Source organism: Pocillopora verrucosa, chromosome 5 (genome assembly GCF_036669915.1).
Source record: "Pocillopora verrucosa isolate sample1 chromosome 5, ASM3666991v2, whole genome shotgun sequence".
NCBI lineage: Eukaryota > Metazoa > Cnidaria > Anthozoa > Scleractinia > Pocilloporidae > Pocillopora > Pocillopora verrucosa.
In genome coordinates, this window is record NC_089316.1 from 360,216 (window position 1) to 380,637 (window position 20,422).

At 37.3% G+C, this 20,422-nt stretch overlaps 2 protein-coding genes across 2 annotated transcripts; both read left to right on the forward strand.

Moving 5' to 3' along the window:
* The first annotated feature begins 3,246 nt into the window (after window positions 1-3,246).
* On the forward strand, window positions 3,247-8,849 carry LOC131790942 (endoribonuclease ZC3H12A-like). The gene is made up of 4 exons (XM_059108236.2): window positions 3,247-3,320; window positions 4,803-5,094; window positions 5,544-6,439; window positions 7,217-8,849. Exons 2-4 carry the CDS (start codon window positions 4,900-4,902, stop codon window positions 7,902-7,904), a joined length of 1,779 nt encoding a protein of 592 aa, XP_058964219.1. The 5' UTR covers window positions 3,247-3,320; window positions 4,803-4,899; the 3' UTR covers window positions 7,905-8,849.
* A 546-nt stretch (window positions 8,850-9,395) lies between these two features.
* LOC131790943 (kynureninase) lies at window positions 9,396-20,415 on the forward strand. Its single transcript, XM_059108237.2, has 14 exons — window positions 9,396-9,624; window positions 13,006-13,126; window positions 13,361-13,443; window positions 13,871-14,004; window positions 14,872-14,946; window positions 15,432-15,513; window positions 15,701-15,765; window positions 16,240-16,338; window positions 16,530-16,606; window positions 17,171-17,223; window positions 17,904-17,989; window positions 18,852-18,906; window positions 19,319-19,545; window positions 19,644-20,415. The coding sequence occupies exons 1-14, from the start codon at window positions 9,426-9,428 to the stop codon at window positions 19,773-19,775; spliced, it is 1,488 nt and encodes a 495-aa protein (XP_058964220.2). The 5' UTR covers window positions 9,396-9,425; the 3' UTR covers window positions 19,776-20,415.
* Window positions 20,416-20,422: the final 7 nt, after the last annotated feature.

Here is a 20,422-nt window from a genome sequence, read left to right on the forward strand (position 1 = left end):
CACTCAGGAGCAAAGCCACCATTGCAGAATCAAACTTGGAGCTTGAGCATTCTATCATGTCGTTGTCGAATACTTAGGCCGGTGCATCTCTATTTAAATCGATTTCTCTTTTGCAAACGACTTAGTACAAATATCCTCACAAGCTACGTCAAATCCGACGTTTTTCAGGTTACTTTAAAGATTTACCACCCTGTGGGAAGTGGTAGTGACAGAACAAGTCTCTCATTACGAGCCGTGTATTTTGGCGTGATTTCAATCAGTTTGAGAAAGCTATGAGAGTTCCCAGTTTCCCTTTCACCAAATTCCAACATTGATTGGTCACCATAAACATATCGACTTGTAATTATGTTGTGACACATTTCGCCTTTATTCTCAGAAAGTTTACAGGAATGTGCTCCCACGGAGTTGTTAAGTGGAGGAAATGTTTGCACGCAACTGTGGCAAAAAAAATCAGAATTAAAGAATGAGGATGAAAAATTGAAAGAGTTTATTAATAAATTAATGAAATTTGAATAAGTTGCTATTTAAAATCGTCGCAATGACAGGGGAAACTAGTTGCAGAACTTATACTAGGCTTAGCGAAAGACTACCTACCTACCCTTCTCGGTCTTCTTAAATCTTTGTTCTCCGACTGATTGATCGACTCTAATTGATTCTTACAAACTCTGAGCAACTCTCATCGGTTACACTCTCTTAATGCGAAATCCACTGTACCCGCTTTTACATTCACCATTGGTGGGAACGCTGGCCACTTCATTTTGGAAGATTGAACATTTGTTGTTAGAACACCAACCACAAAACTTTTACAAGAATGATCTCACAAATGAACAACAGCATTTTCAATGCTTCCGATTCAGTAAACAATCAATATTTGTCTGATAAAGCCAAAACACGCAAGAACTAAAGTGTGGGTTAAAGAAACTAACCTTATCCTCTTCTGGAAGTTAGACAAGACAGTTACAATTAGGAAACTCTAGGCGATAGGATATATACCCAAAATTAATATCTTCGGACTTCAAATTCAATGAGTCTTAACTAAAACTATATATACACAAATCACTAAAATAGTAACTAAATAATTCAGTAAATATCTCTTCGTATAATACCAGGGAAACAAAAAGATAGGATACACGATTGTTTGAATTAAAGCAAGGAGTTGGACAGCAGCACTCTAAATTTGGACCTGTCATTCCGTCGTTGTGACAAACTTGGTTCGACTTTTCGATAGTAGAGTTTTATGAAAAAAAAAATGACCTTAACGAGGGAAACGAAATCCGGCGGAAGTTCGAGTCATCAATGATTTGAGAAACCGACGTTGAAATTAAAGTTAATGCATGGTGGAAAATCGATATTGGTTCGAGTAAGCGTAAGGTTTCAGTCATTGGGAGCTGACTCAGTTAGTTTTGACGAACAGGAAGTTAATATTTTCTATGCTCTGAACATGTGCAATTAATGTGAAGCTTGAACAGGCCTAGGGTCGTCAAAAGATTATTCCTTGTGGTTGAGCGAGTTCCTTCAAGAGAACTTCACCGCTTTCGATCTAGAGAAAAAACTTTTCTCCCTCTTTCATGGCCGTGTCAAGAAAAATTTTTTTAAAGCCGACCCATACGGATGAATGTTTAATAGGAATGGTGTTAAGGCATCTTAGAACTTGACGCTTGTGATTTTCTCTTTCTTTTGCTGTAATCATGTGTCATACTTTTCAAAAGAATGATAATGATTCTTTTCCTAACAAAGAGGTATTCGAACACTATTTAAACTTGATCGCGCTCTCTAGAAAATGGAATAATGATTTGTATTCAACCATTCTGAAGAAGCTAAACATTTCTCTCACTGTAAGGAATCGGGCAATCGTACAACCTCGGAGCCAAGCATCTCAAACAACTAGCCAAGGCCACTGATAAGAAGTAAGTTTAAGATTCGTGCAGAGGAGGGTTGAGTGAAATAGAAACCACCCACGCGTTAAAAGTACGAATAAAAAATGCAAACGGTTAAAAAAGAACAACTCGCAGTTTGCTTGTAACCTATGAACCGCTATCATGGTTCTGATCGCTAAAAAAATGATTGCTGGTTGAAAGACTTTGAAGTCGGAACTGGCTGAGGTTTGAATCCACCCGAATGGAACAATGCTAATTTAATTAATTGCATCACTCACGAGATAACAATTTTCTACAGAAAAAAAAAATTTATTCCACAGGAACTGGTGACTGAAACTCGTGCTTCCCGTTGTACTGTTACGCAGTGTTGCATATCCTCCACAGTTCTAGCGGATAAAATTCGAAATTCTTGTTCGTGAGTTGTCTTCCTCTTCCTTTTTAAAACCCTTCCATCCTCCCTTCGCTCCACCGTTATCATTTCCCGTTGTCTTGCAACCCACGGTTTCAGTCTTCTTCAAGAAAACGACGAAAAACGCTCGAAATAAGAATTCTTTGAAAACGTAGAATTGACTTGAATTCGTAATGAGTCAGCCCAAGGGAATCAGCAAACCCGGTGAATTTTAATCAACGAGTCTAGCTCTATCAATACTTACTTCCTGTCCTTCAGACCGTAAATGTTTGTAAATATTCTAAAAATTCATCTACTGACAATACACGAACCTACACGGTCACAGTTTCCTATGGGAGGTAAATCTAAATATGACAGCGAAATCACTACACCCTGCCGCCTTTTCAAGTCGGACTACTGCGTAGGCCTATTGTAAGTAATGCCTACCATCATTGTGTTTTATTGATATTCAATCTACTAGGCTTGGAAACCAGCGACAAATTATTTCCATTCCACCATATTTTTCTCGGAAAACGTACAATTTATGTAAGTTGATTTACATTGCGTATGCTGCTTCACCATTCCTGTTCGACGTTTCACGGAAAATTGATTGTTTTCAGTGAATGAGTGCAAAACTATCAATAACTGACGCGCGTTGGATTGACCTCCCAAATGAAAAGAACTGAATCATAGCCGAATGTAGTTTTTACTAAGGGGGGAAGCAAGCTCAATAGGGACGAAGTGTAAAATAAACTTCTCTATAGAAATGATCGCGTAAAATCAGAACTTAGTGTAATGGACGTGACGAAAACTAACAGTCGCATCTTCAATGCTCTGTGTCAGAATTTGACCAATCAAACCGCAAAACGGTTCATCCTGCTTTGCGTCACGAACGTCACGTTCGCGCGGCCGTTAGAGATTTAGCCAATCAGATTACAGATGGTGCAATTTATAATATGTTCTTCCTGTTTGTCTCACTTCACGCAGTTGAGAGACATTCTTTGGCTGTTAGACGAACCTTGGGACCACTGTACGGCAAAAAAGATTCTAGAAAGGTAAGTAAATCTTGAATACGTTTCTTTACCGAAATTTCTTTTTTGGGACTCCCGGATTCAAACCCGTGAATCGGCAAGGAAACCTTTTATGCACGAAATTTTCTTGATACATGCCTCGAGGCCTCTTACATTTGGAGGGGAAAGGATATTTTAAGATCTGTTTTGTTTTAGTGCCTTGTTTGCATACAATTATGGACGGAAAGAGCTCACAATTTTCTAATAACATATTCAAGGGAAATGCTTAATCCACAATCTCAGCGCCTTTATCCATAATCTCTATTCATTTCTACTCCCATACAAGGTGTGTCATTATGAATGTATTTTACGTGATAATTTAACTCATGTAAGTCAAATTAAGCAACAATAGTAGTAAGAGGGCATAACATTACTCCAGTAATTTCTCGAACAAATAAGAAAACAGTCAAAAAAACTAGCGATGACGATATTATTTCATGTCCTTTCAGTTTCTTGGTAAAATACTGGTACAGTTTAGCAACCGAATTAAAGAACTCTGCATTTTCGTTTTTAAAGCGGAAGTCTAAGCTAAACACTTCTCATTTTAGATATTTTCCGCAACTGGAATGGAAAACTGAAGTCCCTCTCGAAACAGCGTTCCTCGTCCGCTCTCGCGTTTTGTTGTACTTTCCTTTCAAAGTCTTCCTTAAAAAATCACTTTTTTTAGAGAGAAATTTCTAGAGTTGTTGATTAGGTATCATCTGACGCACTTTGATGCCCTAGTCACCCCTTTTCAGCACGACCGACAGCCGTGACGGCGGCAAACATAGTTTGTGCACTGATCCACTTTCCGCAATAAAATACTTGCATTTATAGACAAACTGCGCTTTTCGATAACTTGATTTACGCTTTGTAGTTAGTTTGGATGACAAGGATAAAAAGTACAGACGTGCACGGAATAAATATAGGTTTTGTCTTAAACAGATGTTTTCATAGTCAGGAAATTTTACCACGTTTTATCTCGTGTCATAAATTATTTTAATAGGTGGTCTTGATTAACAGCCATTGAAACCAAAAGATGTGTTACGCTATAGCTTTCTTGGTCAGTTTTTATGTTTTGAACCAGTTTCTAGGAAGTCTATTTATCTTGCATGACTTTATATTCCTTACGTGTTTTATGACAAACCCTCCAAACGGAACGTTAGGGAGGGGAGTATGGGGGGAATATTTTAGACATGTATACAAGGTATTTTGGTATCTTTATGTTATAAAATTCAAATCGATCGTGTTTTCTGTAGTAAATTTACAGAGTTACAGAGTTACAGAGTTACAGAGGAAGAAAATTGCCTTGCCGTGAATTTTTCGTTGTTTTGAACAACGTACTCCTTACCCCTCCCTAAAGGAAGTCTTAAGATACTTGCTTGTTATGAAAGACATGACGTCATAGCACTATTCTCCAATCCTGTCGTTTCTACAAAGAGTATTATTTATAAGACTGATCAAATCCGCCCTCAACTTCCTTTGTAGATATTCGAGGTTTTCGCTTATGGCGTTGTGGTGGCGCTTATAGAAGAACTTTAATCTTCACTGTTATCATTTTCTGGAAAGTTTCCTTCGATTGAACATGGCGGACAACGATATTATCGAAGAAATTTGTGTTGGCCATGGAAAGCGTTCCCTCGTTGCCAGCTTGTTTCAGCGAATTATGCTCCTCTTCAGTGTGGATGTTCAATTCAGCTCGCCCGAGGAAAGCGCTGCTAAAAGTGGAACTCAGTGGCTAGCTTTAAAAGGAGAGAAGGACAATGTGGATAAGGCAAAGGTTAGTAGGAATTGCCGCTTGTGTTTGTGTCGTTTATAGCGCGTATCTTCGAGAGAAAAAATTCCTTCTTGCGAAACGCAACGAGAAGGTCACAAGGCTTTTTAAAACTTCCGCATTGAAATGAAAAGCTTAACGGCGAGTTTACGTGCGGTTGTCCTCTTAAAAGCTTGAATTTTGGAACTCTTATTCTGTCTTCTTCTGCTGGAAACATATTTTATTTCGATAGAAAGCATGCTTCTAGCCCAAAGTGCTCAACGGGTGAAATGCGAATCTCTGACAATCAAAGAGACGAAGTTAATTTCCCAGCTGCTTTCCTTCGGGTTTTCTGAATAAAATTATAATTACATTCTTTCAAAGAAAAGCGCAAAAAAAATAAGAAAACATTGTGAGCGTGTGTTTATTGTGGGCCTTGCTTTTGGAAGCTTACATGGAATCTCTTTCCTTTCTAGGAATATGTTAAGTCCCTTTGTAATCCTGAGCTGGAGTTAGAAGTTCCGTTCAGCGAGCGCTTCTACGAAATTCTGTTTAAATCACTTGATGAACTTGAAAAAACTACAAGTGCTGTGTTAAAGTTTACTTCACGAAACAGTTGTCATCTTCAAGGCAGTGCAGTGTCGGTTACGATGGCGCAGTCGGCGATTGAAGACAAGTTGCGTACACCTCCAACTTCGCATCCGCCAAGCGTGCCCGCCATCGAACCTCAATTGAGGGAATTTGCACGAAAGCTGGGCTATTCTAACCAAGTCATAGACCAGGCTGTCCAAAAGCTAGGACCTGATGTAAGTCAGAACACGCTTTTGAACGAACTTCTGAAAACAACTGCATCGTTGCCTTATCAAATTTCTGCTTCTGCACAACCCAAACCTACTTCAGCAATGGGTCCTTACCCTGTTAGGAGAGAAGTTGTGGCCAGGGGAGCGCCAAACACCTCTGCTCATGTGTTAAGGGCTGGCTATGAGAACCCCAGAGCTGCAGTACCTAGTGTTCAACACAGCTGGGAAAGAGATTTGATGGCAAAAGGGGCTTCTGCGATGCCTAGGCCAAACCATGAACTTTATCCCGAAGCTATTCCGAGAGGAACAAAAAGAGTTCTCGAACGTCCTCCTGATATAATTGCTAGAGGAGCAGGGCCTTCTGTTCCCCCTTTAATGCAGGTTCAGCCCTACAGTAACCCTGGACCATCTCCATATGAGAACCACAGAGAAGCAAGCAGCAGTGCTAGTGACAGACTTGACGAACAAGAACAACTGATGTATCAACAAATACTTGGTGCTAAGAAAGTTTCGGGGAATTCGTCTTCAAACTTAAGACCAGTGGTTATTGATGGGAGCAATGTTGCTATGAGGTGAGTAACTTCTGCTCAGTTTGGAAGGACTTTTTATTTTAATGTAGGTTTTCATATATCCATCAATACAAATTTTCTTTGATTAAAGCAGTTGCAACATTTGAAAATCTTTGCGATTAGAATAGGTCATGATCAAGGTTTAGGGATTTACAAGACTGAAAAATGTGGCGGAATTGCGAAATTATTGGACTTTGTTTTAGTGGGAGAAAAAATGTGACATGCTGAAACAAGAGAGTTTTGTTTTGTTGAAATAAGATCTGTGAACAGGAAGCTAATTTGAATATACTCTGAGCATGAGCAGTTGTTTCAGAGCTTAAACAAGGTCAAATGTGTAATATTATCCTTGTGGTTGAGTAACTTCCTTTGTTGGGCAACATCCCTTGCACGACATATTGGTTTCGAACCAACACAGTTTTTCTGAAACTATTTTTTGAAGAGACTACTTAGTGCATTTTTGAAGATTAATTTTTGAGTCTGTCATTTGAATGTGAATTTGTTACTCAAATATAAAAAAATGTACAAGTAAAAGAAATAAAATGAGCTGATAGACAAGTTCCTGTTCCTGTTGATCTTACAATGGGTTTCTTTGTCATCTTGCATATGCAAATATGCTGGAATTTAGTTGTTATAAATAGCCAGAACATCCTCCTCAAATGATTATATACCAGATCAAATTAAACCTATCACTAAAGTACATAATAATAAAGTAGACTTTCATCTTTCTCTGTTCTGTTTTCTATACAAAAAATTGAAATTTTTTTCCTTTCTTTTGCACAGTCATGGAAGACAAGATATCTTTTCCTGTAGAGGCATTCAACTGTGTGTTGAGTGGTTTAGAGCAAGGGGACACAAAGAAATCACAGTTTTTGTGCCATTATGGCGGAAGGAAGCCTCACGTCCGGACAAACCCATTACAGATCAGGATATTCTGTACAGTCTTGAGCGTGATGGTATCCTAGTTTTCACTCCATCCAGGAAAGTGAATGGCAGAAGAATTGTTTGTTATGATGACCGCTTTATCATCAAACTTGCAGCAGAGACAGATGGTGTGGTTGTCTCAAATGATAACTTTAGAGACTTGACAAATGAAAATCCAAAATGGAGAGAGACAATCGAACAAAGATTACTGATGTACTCTTTTGTTGGGGACAAGTTTATGGTTCCCGATGACCCACTGGGCAAACATGGACCCAATCTTGAGGACTTTCTTCGAAAGGGCTCTGCTACTCACCCTCGAATTTGCCCTTATTTGAAGAAGTGTACTTATGGTCTTAAATGCAGATTTTACCATCCTGAGAGAGACCAGGAGACATTGAATTTAAAACTTGAGAGATTGGTTGGCATATTTGGGGAATCTGTGCCAGAAGCTGCTATGAGAAAGGCTATTAATGATAACCCAAGTGCCAATGTGACAGTCTTAGCTAATATTTTGTGTGATATGGGGAATGGACTCTCCAAACACTGAATTTTAACCACTATAGTAGTTGAGTACAGCTGTAGAGTACATGAACATTACAAGTAAATAGATATAAATATACACTAGCTCCTAATTTTCTTTTGCTAATCATAAACTACATTTACAAGTAAAACTGAATTTCCTCTGCATCCACAGTTGAGAATATGTCTTTTTGTGAAAGGCATGCTAAAGTTTTGATTTGGTTGAGGTAGGAGTACTACCAATTATGGTTAAGGAACAGTTTTTGTTAGTTTCACTAGATGTGTAAAATGATTTTCCTTAGCAGTGACAAGGTTTTAGTGGCAACGAGATAAGGCAAAGTTACTGCTTTTTCTGTATTATCAATATTATTGAAAATGACCATGTCTGATCAACTTTCCCATTGTGGAATGAATAAGACAGAGTGTTGTACACCCCCCTAATGTATATATACCTGTGCAAGCATTGTTTGCCATGTTGTTTTTCTACCAGAAAGTGCCTTATGACTCAGCTGAGAGTTACTGCAGAAGAAGAAGATTTCTGCACTTATTGAGTAACAACATGGTCTTCAATGATGTAATGTAGGTGTAAATTGAGGTTACTCTCTATGAGAGCAAAAAGTGTGATCGCCGTGCGGTTGAAAAAAAAAATACATTGGAAATAGTGAAATTATTGTCAAATTCTGCAGTTGTTAAAAGTATATTTGAAAATAGGAATTTTGCTTACATGTGTTATGGGATAAGAATTTGACTTAAGAGTTTCCTTGTGTAAAACAGGCTTAGAAAAGATAATGTCTGCTTGAAATCAAGCAGTCCAAGACTGCAGCATTCTTGAAAAAAGAATAACTGTCAATGTAGGTATTTTTACCTTTCATCCTACATATCATTTGATAAGGTTAAATAAAGAAGAAGAAAAGGCATAACACTTAGTTCATGTTTTGGCATATTTCTATTTGCTGTTGTTGCCATTTCTAATTTAGCAATGCATTTACTACCAGCTGCTAAGCTTCAAATCTGCCATGATATGACCAGCCTTTAACGTTTTTGAAGCAAATTATATTGTAATTATATCATGTCAAGAAAAAATAAAAGAAAAATAAAAAAGTGAAAGTATTCAAAAGAATGTTTGTGTTTCTTTGAGTGTACAGGGAAGTCAGTTAGTATGATGAGTTTATACTTTGATTGTCTGTCATAAAAATTAAGTTGCTTCTGTTAACAATAACTGCATTTGTTAACCCTAGTGATGAGCTTTGCTGCGGTATTTCTCTTTTCATTTCCTTTTTTTAAGTCAATTTCTATTAAGGGAAGTATTTAATGATGAGAAACAAGCCTAAATCGTTTGGAAGAGAGAAATTGGTTGTTGATACCCACTTAATACTCACGAAGACCAATCATGATCAGAAAGAATTCTTACAGAATAACGAAAGAGCGATTCTAGCACCCAATGTCACACGGCCAGTATTTCCCGCGCACTAAATTGATTTTAATTAATACCTTGTCTCTCGTTGTTGTGTATGCTAGCACGGAGTGTTTACATTCGAAATTACCTAAAATGACATTTTACGACAAACTAGGTAAGAAATGCCGCGAGCAACTGAACTTCGAACCATGTCGAACGCTCCTGCGATTGGCAAAATCAGCTGAATTAGATATGACTGATGCAAAATTCGCAGAGATGATGGACGATAGTGATGAGTTGAAGAATCTTCGAGGAGAATTTTTCTATCCGAAGATGAAGGATCTCCCTCAAGGTAAGGTGAATTTGTCATCACGACACCAGTTTAAGATTTAAGAATTTAAAATTTCAAGGGATACAACTAGCTATATTTTTAGTATAAACATGCCTATTAAACACAGAATCTTGATTGAACAACTCCTCATGGCGTCCGCAAGAGAGGGCATGAAAAGCATTTTGTGGACAGAATCACACATATTCCAATTGAGCTTAGAACATATGAAAATATGCTAAAATTTCCGCAAAGCCCCACACTACATTATGCATTCAGTTCCTGGATAAAAAAAACAATGACAAAAACAATACATTGCCATTGGGAAAATAGATTTGTTTTTGGCTAACGCTCGAAACGTCAGCTTTTTTACCCTTTACGGTGGCTAATTTACGTTTTCAACCCAGTTGTTAACACTAAATTACTTACTTGTTTTACAATAGTATGGGGCTGTGCAGAAATTATACCTTAAATGAAGATGTAGATGCAAGCCGTACAGCTGGCTTACACATATTCCTCGTATAATTTAGAATCATTTGATCCTGAACAGCAATTCTGTACAATGTGGATTTTTTTGGGGGGGTTCAGCTCCATAATGTATCTTTGATATCTTTGACATGAAATATTTCGGGATATTTCGTTACATGATGAGAAAGATTCAAATTTCTTTTTGAGGTCAACAAACCAGTCCACATGTTGCACGTGTTGCAGTTATCTCCTGCTTAGAACAAATTACTTAGTGGCTAGCCCTGAGGAAAAATATGAGTTTTAATTCCTAAGAACCCAAATGTTTCTCAAGGCGAAGCTCCTTGGGAACACAGTGGGTTGACGGAAAATAAAGCTTACTGTTTCTTGGGAGACTGGCCATGTTTTTTTTTTTGTACCTCTCATCTCAAAAATAGAACTGGTCAGTGTAAAACAATCGCTCTGACAAAGGGCTAATGCTCAAAACGTCAGCTTTTTTACTCTTTATGGTGGCCAATTTACATTTTAAACTCAGTTGTTAACACTAAATTACAGTGTAAAACACAGACTACAGACTGCAGAACAGGGGTAAAATGCAGACTGAGGGTAAAATGCAGAATGAAGACTGCAGACCAGAGGTAAAATGCAGACTTGGATCTTTTGTTGAAATTTATAGAAATTTCTGGTTTCTCTAAAAAACTTGAGACTTCTACTTGCTCTTAATTTGTTTCCATTTAAGGAAGACTCTGCCATTTTTCCAGTGAATTAAAACATGTTAAAGTAAAACTAAATTTCTGAGCATCCCCTGTCAGCCAACAAGAAGTGTGACACGGGTTAAGTTGGCCATGATAGCCGCAGATTTACCTCAGGTTAATACTGAAGTGAATTGCCCAGGAGACATTTGGAGGTTTTTAACTAGACCCTTATCTCTAACCCCCAACAAATTTGCATTAAATTTAAAGAACTTGCATGCCTAACTTGCAGTGCGAAACAAAGGTACTCTCGAAGTTTTTCTGGGAAAGCGGGTTGTTCTAGAACCCAGTTTGCATTTTACCCCTGGTCCGCAGTTGTCAGTCTGCATTAATTTTTATCCCCAGTCTGCAGTCTGCCGTCTACATTTTACCCTCAGTCTGCGTTTTATCCCCACTCTGCAATCTGCGGTCTGTGTTTTACACTGACTGAAATAGAACAGAGGCATCTGTCATACTTGGGCTAAGTTGTCTATGTTGCTGGCCAAAAAGCACAGAAAACTTAAAATGGTAGTGAAGAAAGCAAAAACTCCTGGTAAACTACAAGTGTCACTTTAAGTAGGAGGAAAATTGTAATGAACACACTGCACAACTGACATAGACTAGATACACATTTATCCAATAGCTGCTCAAAGAGAGTAACTTGGTCTAAAAAAGGATTAAACAAACTGAAAAAAATATGTTTGGAATTGAGAATTGCTGACAAACATCTCTCACAATGATACTTCCTCTTTTTTAATTCAGTTAAATCAGCAGCAGGTTTTTTTGTCTTTCATATGAAAGAAGGGCTATTGGATGTTAGTCAGCAAAGAGCAAAACTAAAGTAGATCTTGGTTTCTTCTAAAATTTTACTGGAAATCTTCTGGTAAAATACAGATCACAAACAAGTAGTGACATTACCACTGAGATTCCAACTGTTAAGTCCCAGTTTTCCAATATCTGCCCATCCCATTTAAGTACTACTGAATCTTAAATGTTTGCCTGTTTTTGAAAAAAAGTGTTTAAGGAAAGTTAGAGTGACATAAGGAACAGTGTTTTGTTGATATGTTTTGACCATGAAGTAATCAATGTCTTGCAAAACTTTTCTTAGTGCAATCCATGCCAAATTGCTACTGGAAAGCATATTTGAATTTAATTTCTTCACACAAGCTGTCACAAAAATATTCAGCGGTTTCATGGTGCATGACTGGATCTTGTGTGAGTTAAAAGTTGCTTTTACCCTGAGGGATTTGTGAGTTTTGTTGACCTGAAGAAAGTAGCAAGTTTTGGCCAATAACATGTGGTATATTCTCTTGGAAACAAAAAAGGTATTTGATCTGTGGGGGATGTCATATATTATGTAACAAGGACAAATAGAGCATAGGGAGAGAGAAAAAGTGAAAAGCAAAGGGTTGACTTGTTTGCATGCATTTGTGTTGTTCATTGGTTACATAAGTAGCAATAAAGGGAACATCAAAAGGTATAACAAAAGATCTTATATTACTCTGATGATCTCTAAAGTTTGTTTTCATTTTACACCTGGCAACTGTATACTTTATGAGTAAAAACAGGAAGCAAGGTCAATTAGATTTTAATAATGGTGCTTTGGGAAAAACTTAAATGTCTCTGATCTCAATTAAGTCTGCATGGTCCTTTAGCATTGGATTTTGGCAAATGATGAGCTTAATAACTGTTGATAACTTTAAGCCTTTAATTTGGCAATTTTTAAAAGTTGTGAGGATGTTTCTTACTTAAAGAGTAAGAGAGAGGTTGGGGAAGGGAAATCTCTTGAAGACATGTTATAAAAAATTTTGGCAAAGATGCTCAAACTAAGACTTAAATTAGTAACAGCTATTTATGGTTAATGTCAAGTTATAATGTCTAGTAGAGTTAAAACATAATTATTATTATCATTTTATCAGGTAATGTGCAGCATTTTGCAGGCTAAAATAGAGGGATATTTTAGTCTGCTTGTAGTTGTTCGGAATGTTTTGTGGTCACTTTTTCAGTTCCAATTTTTCCTCAGTGCCTCCAAAGAGTAGTAGAATTTATGTTTTTGGGCATAAATATGTTTTTTGGCCTTTCTCTGAGTCATTTTAATCCTTGTCTAGCAGCTCAGGCTAAAATGACTCTTGGTTGCATCCAAAACTTATTTATGCCAGTCAACATAAACTTTATTATTTTATTAATTACACTTTTTCTGCACATGCAGTTGATCCTGCAATAGTGGATATGGAGATGGACAGCATGTACTTCTGTGGAAATTCTTTGGGACTCCAACCCAAAGAGTCGCGTACATTGGTCATACAGGAGCTGGACAAGTGGCAAAAAATGTACATAATTATATTTCTCTTTCCCAGTTGAAGTTTTATTTGTTACATGGCTTAGCTTGAATGAAGGAACAATCAGTGATGTTGATTATTGCTGTTATCTAAAAGAAACAAGGGACATATCCAGAGCTTCTTTAGTTATAATTGAGAAGTGTAATGAACTTTAGGGGGGTAAGAACATACAGTAATGTAATATGTCACTTTTTGAAGATGTGTTCATCCTCATTCTATTTTCAGGGGAGTTCATGGTCATTTTTGTGGTGCTCTTCCTTGGTGGAAAATAGAAGACTTTGTACTTTCAGAAAGTGCCAGAATAGTTGGTAAGGTTTCTATACAATCAATAGAAAAGGGAATGCTTTGTTTTTTATATAATTGATTGTAACAAATTAAGATAAATCAATTTTATGAACTTCAACTTTTTATTCAAACAGGTAAAATAATTTATCTATAGGTGTGTTGCTGTTCCTTGCATATTACTTATAAATTGACATAGTTATCTTGTTTCATTTTTTCATTGACTTTTTTATTTATATAATCTTCTTTTTGACAATAAATTAGCCCCAATCATGCAATAAAGAGCTCACAATATTGACATTAGTTACAGAGAAGAAACAGACAAGTACCTACAATATATTAGCTATAGATTCAAATCTTGCCAATAAAACAAAAATGGGAAGACTGTTTAAATGAGAGGCCAGAATCTCTGTTGCTAATGTTGAGTTTCCTAATTGATACCTTATTTTCAAGGTGCTAAGGATATAGAAGTTGCCATCATGAACTCTTTGACAGTAAATCTACACCTTCTGTTGGTGCCATTTTATAGACCAACACCTCAGAGACACAAAATTTTAATAGAGGCAAAGGCATTCCCCTCAGATCATGTAAGTATTATATGAATGTGTTAATACTATGTAACCATATTTCTATGTGGCAAGTGTGAATGTCTGTGAGCCAGTATGTATGGCTAAGGGAAGGAGATGGCAAGGAAGGTCAGAAGGGAGGCTGGTAGGTAGATAGGGAGGAAGGTCAGGAAGGGAGGAAGGATGGAAAGGAGAAAGGAAACAAGCAGAGTAAAAGACCAGGAGTTATGAAAGTCAGGAAGAGAGGGAGGTTGTTAGGAAGAAGGTTCAGGAATGGAGGGAGGTAAGATGGCAGGAAAGAAGGTAGATCAGGAAGTGTGGAAAGGAGAAAGGAAGGAAAAGGGAAGGAATGGAAGGAGGGAGATGTTGAGGTTAGGGGGAGAGGGAGATTTCTAGGAGGAAAGGTCAAGACTGGAATGAGGAAAGATGGGAGGAAGAAGCCAAGAAAGTAAGGGAGGGAAGGAGGGAGGAAGCAAGCAAGTAAAAAGGGAAGGGAAGAAGATGTTGAAGTCAGGAAGAGAGGGTGGTTGCAAGTAAGAAAGGTCATGAACAATGGAGGGAGGATGCAAGGGAGGAAGGAGGGTGGGAAAGAAGGGAGAAAAGAAGGAAGGAAAAAGGAGAGCAAGAGAGGGAGGTGGATAGAAAGAAGAGTCAGGAACAGAGCGAGGTAGGATGGAAGGAAGGAAGTAAGGTCAGGAAGGATGAAAAGAAGGGTTGAGGGAAGAAAGGGAGGATAAGTGAGAGGGAGGGAGATACAGAACTAAAGAAAGTCAGGAATTGAAGGATGGAGGTATGATTGTCAGAAAGATGGAGAGGTAGGCATAAAGGAAGATTAGGGAGAGAGTAAGGGAGCTATGAAACACTGTAACCCAAGAATTTTATTTGCAGTATGCAGTGCAGTCACAGATTAGTTTCCATGGATACAATCCAGCAGAAGCCCTTATGGAAGCTACACCAAGAGAGGTAATAAACTTAGGGGTGTTTACAGTTCCTGATAAAAATAATAATAGTTAGAAAAGAGATGTAAATCAGACAAACAATAACATGTCTAGTTTAGGCTGTATCTTTGGGCCAATCTTTAAAAAGTTGTTCATTAGAGATTACAGTTCAATGAACTGTATTTTGCTCTACACTCATGTGTATTGAGCACTTTCCAACAGCATTTGCTACAATTTCCCACAATTATTCATTAAAGATAAATATATTTTTGGCATGAATTTACTGTGAAGTATGTGGGTGTATATTTGAACTCAGATTTTTTTTATTGGTGTGTGTGAGAGTGGTACGTGACATGCATTAAATTAATTCAACATGTTTAAATTTTGAGATGTATTGGTGTTGTCACCAGTTATTTGCTGAATAATGATGAAATTTAAATTTGAAGCTATTACATTGTTTGACGAAAGCTATTAAAGCTAAGTTTGAGTCAAATAATGAATTCTGCCTAGGGTGAGGAACTACTCAGAACTGATGATATTCTGTCCTTAATTGAAGAACATGGAGATTCAATAGCACTTGTTATGTTCAGTGGTAAGTATATTGATATGCATGATACCTGATGGTTCATGATTGGCTAAAATTTAGGAAAAACAACTGCATGCGACAGATCATACAAACACCAGACATTTCTAGCAGAACCCTGCATGTCTTTTCATTTAATTTTCTTCAGTTTTGTCTTTGAAATGAGTTAGGCTTATTATGCAAATTTGGTTTTCAGGTGTTCAATATTACTCTGGACAATTTTTTGACATGAAAAGAATTACTGCATCTGCACAGAAAAAGGTGAGACTGATATAATTATTTTGTTGCTCTACTTTTGTGCATAATTTTGCATAATGTTACTAATATTTAAGTTGGTCATCAACTGGGAACAACTGTGTTTTATTACAAAAACCTCAGATTAGGAACTCTTTTCTTGTCATTATTATTTTATTAGCGGTACATAATGTATCATGCGCATACAAAATGCTTGATAAGAAAAGGAGACCAACAATGTGGGTTCAATTGCCTAACAATCCCATATTATTTGTATATCAGGTAATCACTTGATTTTGGATGCAATTTGGGATAAATTAGCCTATTAAGTAAATTTGTCAAAGGTTGAGGGAATTTGTGCATGTATACTTACTTATCAAGTAGCATATTGTAATTGTTATTAATATTGATTATTTATAATGGTTCTTTTTGTCAAATGATTTACGGTATGCTAAACTTAAACTTTCATTCACATAATTGCAATTTCCTCTCTATGAAAAGGGTTGTGTGGTTGGTTGGGATCTAGCACATGCTGTTGGAAATGTGGAATTGAAACTTCATGACTGGAATGTTGACTTTGCCTGTTGGTGTTCTTACAAGGTGAGCTGGTTTTACATTTTGCCAACCCACATGTGAATAACTAGGTGACCTGCATTCATCTATACATGCTCATTGGTCAGCTGATGAGCAGAAGTATTTGTGATGTATATATTAATGTGTGTTTTATAGTAATGTAATAGCTCAGTCATTATAAAAATTTATTTTGATCACTTGATTTTGCTGTTTAAAAGTATCTCAATTCAGGACCTGGAGGTATTGCTGGAGCATTTGTCCATGAAAAACATGCCTACAACTTTGACCTTCCCAAGTAAGTTTTCGAAAGAAGCATGTAATGAACAAGTAAAACACCATTTTGTGTGTATTGAATTATTTTAATGACCACTCATTCTTGGAGCAGTCCATTTTGTAACTGAAAAAAAGTTTCCCTTGTCTTTCGCTCAGGAATATGGTAATGAGGGCTCATGCTACATTTGGATGGCTGTACTTTATGGAGGCTTAGCCAGAAATTAATTTTGGCTATTGGCCTTGGCAGAAAAAGATGAATGAAAAATAAGAAAACTAGTTTTGAACACTTGTCCCTAACCCTTTCCATGGGAAGATATAAATCCAAATTATCTGGGTTGCTAAGGTGACCTGACAGTTGTTAACAGGAGTGCCATTTAATTGTGATTGATAAGTAGTATTTGATTAGGATAATGATAAATTGATAACACTAATCATTCTTATGGTTACATGAGGAAGATTTCTTTAACACCATTTTCAAAAAATTTCAATAGCAATAAACATTCGTTTAATTCATTCTAGGGCAGGAGAACATTGGTTGATTAGATGTTCTCTTGTTGGTTTTTAACTGAGCACTTATGTTCTGTAGGTTTGCTGGCTGGTGGGGTCATGACAGAACAAGTCGCTTTGAAATGGGCCATGGTAACATTATATTCCTATTTTATTAAATATGTTTTAATTCAAAAAGATAACATTGGTTTTGGTCCATGCTCAACAGCTAAGAATTAAAGGGGTATGTGGAAAAAAGCCCTATTGTATGTAATAAATGACTTTTGATGAAACATATTCTCCTTGCATTTTGTGGTGTATGATGTAAGTCTTCACGCTGTCACTTGTCAGCCTCGTTTGCATGTTTCACGGCAGTTGACATATTGTGTAAATATAAACCTTTGTTGAGTTTTCCTTCATGCTTTAAAGTCTATTCTGAAACTATATGCTACACATTTCATAGAGGAAAAAGACAAATTGGAAGTCATGTAGACTATCAAAAGCCACTCAAGGTATTTTCTCTCACCCCTTCTCATTAATCATATAATTCAATTGTCAAGTAAGCCTGGCCTGGATGGGTAAGCACAGAATTTATATTTCTTCACTCAGCTGGTCTCCTTATAATTTCCTTTAACGGACAGTGTGAAGATTTGTTAAGTGACAGGGCAGTTATTCTAGGAGATCATTTCCATGATTCTCATGACCCTAACTCGTGATGTGCTAAAACTGTATAGAGAAATTTGATGCTGAATATACTTGCACATGAAGAGGATATAAAAGCTTCCAGTTTTGGTTATAATCCTTACATTTAAACCATTTTCCTTTTGGTGCAGAATTCAAGCCACTACCTGGAGCTGCTGCCTATCAGTTATCTAATCCACCTCTACTGCAAACTGTCTCATTATTAGGAAGTTTGAATGTAAGGCACCTGTATTAGTTCACCACCAAACTTATTGTTGATCATTTCTAAAGCTTGTTTTTGTATTTCTGTTTGTCAGAAGAGCTGAACGTGTTTTTCTATTTATTGAGCTGATACACAATACTGCGTTCACCATGCGCAAAAAAAGTAAAATAAACAAACAAACAAAAAATAAACTTGTAACCTGGTAGATGACAACTTGTACATCAAGAGACTAACTCTTGTTTCACAAGTCACTTACAGACCTAAGACCATATAACTGCGTTAATCTGTGGCGTGTGTAGGAAGGCTACAGTAGCTGTCTTGTGCTACAGTAGCTGTCTTGTGCTACAGTAGCTGTCTTGTGTTGCAGTAGCTGTCTTGTGTTGCAGTAGCTGTCCTGTGTTGCAGTAGCTGTCCTGTGTTGCAGTAGCTGTCCTGTGTTGCAGTTGCTGTCCTGTGTTGCAGTAGCTGTCCTGTGTTGCAGTAGCTGTCCTGTGCTGCAGTAGCTGTCCTGTGCTGCAGTAGCTGTCCTGTGCTGCAGTAGCTGTCCTGTGCTGCAGTAGCTGTCCTGTGCTGCAGTAGCTGTCCTGTGCTGCAGTAGCTGTCCTGTGCTGCAGTAGCTGTCCTGTGCTGCAGTAGCTGTCCTGTGCTGCAGTAGCTGTCCTGTGTTGCAGTAGCTGTCCTGTGCTACAGTAGCTGTCCTGTGCTACAGTAGCTGTCCTGTGTTACAGTAGCTGTCTTGTGTTACAGTAGCTGTCTTGTGTTACAGTAGCTGTCTTGTGTTACAGTAGCTGTCTTGTGTTACAGTAGCTGTCTTGTGTTACACAAAGAAGGAGAACTAAACTAATAGGGATGCGTTGCTCTTTTCCTTTTCAACCAGATTTTTGCAAAAACAAGCATGAAGAATCTTAGAGCAAAGTCAGATTTATTGTCAGGTAAAACAACGAATATTCAAAAAGCAATTTAATTTTCGTACACTGTAAATAATGTCAAATTTCCATTTTCCCGTTTTTGCTCATGCTCCGATATATCAAAAAGAAAAAAGTTGTCTTTAAACTCACTTTTGAAAAGTAAGCTTAAGTAATGGTCCAGATAGGATAATTTAGTTTTGTCAACTGAGCTGATGATGTGAATTTAGCCACCGTAAAGAGTTTCTCAGCTGCTCTGCGGCCTTATAAGGTCTTTACGGTGGCCAATTTACATTATCAACTCAGTTGATGAACCAAATTATTTTGAGTGGTTATACACTCTCCCGCCGACGCAGAACCACAGTCTCTTTAGAAACTTTTCCCTTAATACTCTGGATAGGCAAGAGTTTTTACTAAACTGGGAAATGTTTTCTTTCAGCTTATCTTGAGCTTCTTCTCCTACACCATTTTGGAGTGCCACAAGACGATGATAAAACACCTACGAAACGGCAAAAAGTGGAGAACGGTTTTGCAGAAGACAAGAAAAACATACATGTGTCAATCATTACGCCAGTCAACCCAGCTGAGCGTGGTTGTCAGCTGTCAGTCAAATTCTCTGTACCAATAAAATCCGTGCATAAAGAGCTTGAAAAACGAGGAGTTGTGGTAAGAATTGAAGAATTGAAATGGTTTAGACATTCATGAAATCTTTTCGTATCCACTGTTATATTATTGCATAATATTACGGTTTTAATTTCTTCCAGGTGGATACACGGGAACCTGACGTCATGAGAATTGCTCCAACGCCGCTGTACAACAGCTTCACGGACGTTCATCGGTTTGTGACGTCATTAAAGGAAGTTTTTCGTGTGCTGGATTCCTTTGAATCCGAATAGTATTCTTACCATTTGGGGTGGTTTTCTGTCTTATGAAGGAATTATTTTGTTGCTCTGTGTTTAGACGTGATAGCTTTTACCAACTGAGCAGCGGGTGCAGGAGACACTCATATAATCACACGGACGTTTGCACTCGTAAAGCGCGTGCGCACATTCGGTGTTGTTTGTGAAATTTTTCACCAAATAACATAGTACATGGTGTACTATAATTTATTATATTTATTATTTACCTATGTATTGACAAGATCTCCGTTCAACCCCATACCTCATTACGAACGCAGCACTTCGATCAAAGAAAGCTATGGCGAAAACTATATATTGCCTTCGTGGCTAGGCTTTTTTATTTTATTAGTATGGGGTTACACGAATCTTTACATGTATTTTTCGATTTATTTATATTTTCTCTTTATTTTTGGAATATTTACGGTCTACATACACTTGAAATCGACCACACGACGAAACAGGACAAAATACATATTCAATATTTTTTATGAGTAGCAGCAGTGTGAAGGTTGAGAAAGATGTTTCTAGACACAATTGACTAACAATGATGTTTGGCACCTATTTACACGCACATTTGTACGTGATTATTTATAACGTATTTATAGGGGAATAAAATTGGAAAAGTGTTTATTATTCAGGAATTT